We start from the raw sequence: 3,463 nt of genomic DNA on the forward strand, positions 1-3,463 counted from the left end.
GGGTAACCAGTGGGAAATAGTAACACTATTTTAAGTTATATATTCAGGTTATCAAATGACAACAATAGCTATACATCCACAGGTATACAAGCACACTAGTGTTCACGGGTGCTTATTTAAACAGATAAAGTCATAAGTCACATAGTGAAAAACTTGCAGGGATATAAATAATCCATAGTATGATTGTGGTCATAAAAAAGAAGATAGTACAAGAATGGTACTTATCAATCAATTGCCCATCCTATCCCGACGCGTTTCCCCCAGGAAGATAAGCCGGGGTTCATCAGGGGACCAAACCGGGGGCTATATTCTGGACCAGGGGCTGCTACAATGCGCTGCACCGTCCTGACCGCTCACTATTAAGGGTTACCTTGTCTCACTGTCATGTTTAAATAGCGTTCGCCGCCATCATCCACATGTCCACATACCGGATGTGACGTATCGCAAATATGACCCTCAAACTTCCGGTATGAGAAGCGCATAACCCTTCCTAACACCGGGGAGACATTTCTGGTGACACTCGGCAGTGGAGCGCATTGCGTTCCAACATGCGCAATCGCGCTGGAAGGGAGGAGTGTCAAATATATGACGTGTTTGAAGCACAAAATATGTGTAGACAGCGCACGGCGTGACTTGCCGAGAAGTATACTGGAAAATAAGAACAAAGTTTTAAAACAAACAATTTTTATTGGGGGGAAACAGAAAAAAAAAGGGGAAAGAAACTTAGGGGGTATCAACATCCGCTACCAGCGGTGAACGGTAAGTCTCTGGTGGTTGGGAACGGGGAGAGGAAGAGGATGCGGAGTCAGAGTCCAGGAGACTAGAAGGAAGGTCCAAACCCTCCGCAGGGTATACTGGGGAAACCGGCACATCTGTAGGGGAGGGAGGAGGCAACACAAGCCTTTGCCAGCTTCTTGGTTGGCCCTGGCTGCTCCTGCTGTGACTAGAGCCCCGACGCGTCCTCGGTGTCAGTATTGGAGCAGCCAGAGCCTCCGTGTGTGTCCTCTTCCTTCTTTTCCTCTCTCCCGCGGCAGCTCCCCCAGAATGACGGCTACGGGAGGATGAGGGCCTGGCAGGAGCAGGAGTCGGCGGCACAATCCTATGGTGCCTGTGTTGGCGTCGCTCGGCACGTGGACCTCGGTGGGGTGGCTGGAGTGGCTCTGCAGCAGGAGTCGGAGTCATGCTAGCCAGCGACGGCACTACGGGCATTGTCGCTAACTGCATGACCCGAGCCTGCTGCAGAGCCCTCACGTAGGCAGTGTTGCAGGCCTGCATCACCGAAATCTGGAGTTCCGGCGTAAGGTGTTCCACCATGCCCTTAGCAATGGAACTAAAAAAATGTTTGGCCGGACTCGAGAGCTCGGATTCCATAGTTTCAAGGCGTCGGTCGATATTGGACAGAGCAGTGTCCATTCTATCGCCCAACGCCTTGAAACAGTTCTGGAAAACCGTGCTCAAATGCAAAAATTCGGGCATGGCTGGCCTGTCCGAGGCCCGCTGGCGCTGTCGGGAATTCCCGAACGAAGGTGCGCCAGAGGCCTCGGGCAGGGGAACACCTGATGGTCCAGCTGCTGGTTCTCCAGATGGTGGTGCAAGCCTGCTGTCGCTGTGGGAGGGCTGTGACGGGTCAGATGGCGATTCATGAAGGTCCGCTCCTGCGGGGCGAGCTCTCTCGAGGGTGCTGCTGTGTGTCCTGTGAAAAGATTAGGAAAAAATTAGTCTTCAATTAATAACCTATCACATACGCCAACTTCTGTAACAAAATTAACATTACATGACACATCAATACATTACAATCCCCTGTCTCTCAGTCTGTGTGGCCTATAATAAATTGCTGATTGTTATCGCCAGCTAACCGTTATGGCTGACGATAACAATCATGGACATACCTACGGCAGAAAATGACTGTTCATTCCCGCTGCCAAAACATTTTTACCGCATACCTCTGTCATCGTTACAAAAAATTTTTTGTCAAACAAGCTTTCTTGACGCTGTCTATGCTGCAAAAATAGTATAACATTTAAAGTCAAGATAAAAATGTAAAAATTAAAAAATTAAAAAAAACAAAAACACAGTGACTTTGCTGATCTGATCGCAGGAACGGCCATGATGTTAGGATCATGTGATCGAGACATCATCATTATTCCTGCGATCAGAACTACCCTGACGCAGAACTTAACCTGTCATGGACTACAAGGACTCATGCTTAACCCAAAAAATTACTAATGGGCTATACCATTCCACTAGGGAAAAAGTTACGTGGATGGCCAATATGCTACGCTGACTACATGGATGGCCAATACACTATGTGCCTGGGAATTATATACTATGTGGATACGTGGCTAGAACGTGTACTATGTGGCTGCGATATAGTGGCCTGGCAATATACTATGTGGATGCACAATGTACGTGGCTGGGCAATGTACTATGTGGCTGTGCAATATGCTATGTGTCTGGGCAATGTACTATGTGGCTGTGCAATATGCTATGTGTCTGGGCAATGTACAATGTGGCTGTGCAATATGGTATGTGGACAAAATACTTACTGTCGGCGGCCAAGGATCGGTCTTAGGAACTGTAGTGCCCTGCTGTACTTATAGGGCACCGACTTGGCCGCAGCAGCACCGCTACGAGATTGTTCCTCCTCAGCACGGAGCCCCTTATTGAAACGGTCCTTCATGGATCGCCATCTGGTCCTCAACTTTTTAACTGTGAATGCAAAGGAAAAAAAAAGGTTACATATTTAGCATTTACAAAGGATAAAACAACCGTGTGCGATGCAAAGTTTAGGCGTTGATCGCATCACACACGGTTGTGTTTATCCTGGCAAGATGGGTCATAGCAGCGTATCAGCAATACTCACGAAAGTTGCCTTTGTCCTTCGCTGAGGCACTGTCAAAGCCATCCCACAGCGACTTTGCCACCTCTACCCACAAACGCCTCAACACCACCTGGTCCATGTGCCGGGGGTCACGGCTGTCCCACAATGGGCCACGCTCCTGGATGCTGGAGATCAGGAGGTCCACATCAATACCACGATCTCCTTGGTCCCGTTGTGAAACCTAGAAAAATTAGAAAACATTAAGGTTACAAATATGAAAATATTAACAACCACCAGCACCTGTCATGATATGTACCTTTGCCCTATCCTTTGCCATCTGATGTATGTATATTGATGGTTTCTACACCTGTATTTTGCAATTTTTTTGTGCAGGGAGTTCAACTTTATGTTACCTTCCCCCAATACTTGCTGCCCTGAAAAGCTATATGTAATTAAGCTTAGTAAACATTCCTAGTGAAAGCAGGATGCTACTCAAATGTAATGTTCCTCACAGGATGCTACTCCAAAAAAAAAAATATATATACTCACTCGCCGGCCTGACGCCACACCTTGGCCCCGACCTCTCTGCTCCCGCTGACTGCCTTCCCCCTCACTTGATGAAGCCTGTAAAAATTGTACACA

At 47.8% G+C, this 3,463-nt stretch overlaps 1 protein-coding gene across 1 annotated transcript; it reads right to left on the bottom strand.

Moving 5' to 3' along the window:
• Window positions 1-674: 674 nt before the first annotated feature.
• On the bottom strand, window positions 675-3,234 carry LOC143809427 (uncharacterized). Its single transcript, XM_077292499.1, has 3 exons — window positions 2,864-3,234; window positions 2,547-2,709; window positions 675-1,693 (listed from the first exon to the last, which is right to left on the bottom strand). The coding sequence occupies exons 1-3, from the start codon at window positions 2,958-2,960 to the stop codon at window positions 724-726; spliced, it is 1,230 nt and encodes a 409-aa protein (XP_077148614.1). The 5' UTR covers window positions 2,961-3,234; the 3' UTR covers window positions 675-723.
• Window positions 3,235-3,463: the final 229 nt, after the last annotated feature.

The sequence above is a fragment of the Ranitomeya variabilis genome, chromosome 2 (assembly GCF_051348905.1).
Source record: "Ranitomeya variabilis isolate aRanVar5 chromosome 2, aRanVar5.hap1, whole genome shotgun sequence".
In the NCBI taxonomy this organism is placed as follows: domain Eukaryota; kingdom Metazoa; phylum Chordata; class Amphibia; order Anura; family Dendrobatidae; genus Ranitomeya; species Ranitomeya variabilis.

Coding starts and splice junctions, on each gene's coding strand:
- LOC143809427 (XM_077292499.1), bottom strand. CDS start 2,960: ATGGACCAGGTGGTGTTGAGGCGTTTGTGGGTAGAGGTGGCAAAGTCG. Junction 2,710..2,863: donor GAAGGACAAAGGCAACTTTC/GTGAGTATTGCT, acceptor TTGCATTCACAG/TTAAAAAGTTGAGGACCAGA. Junction 1,694..2,546: donor CCGATCCTTGGCCGCCGACA/GTAAGTATTTTG, acceptor ATCTTTTCACAG/GACACACAGCAGCACCCTCG.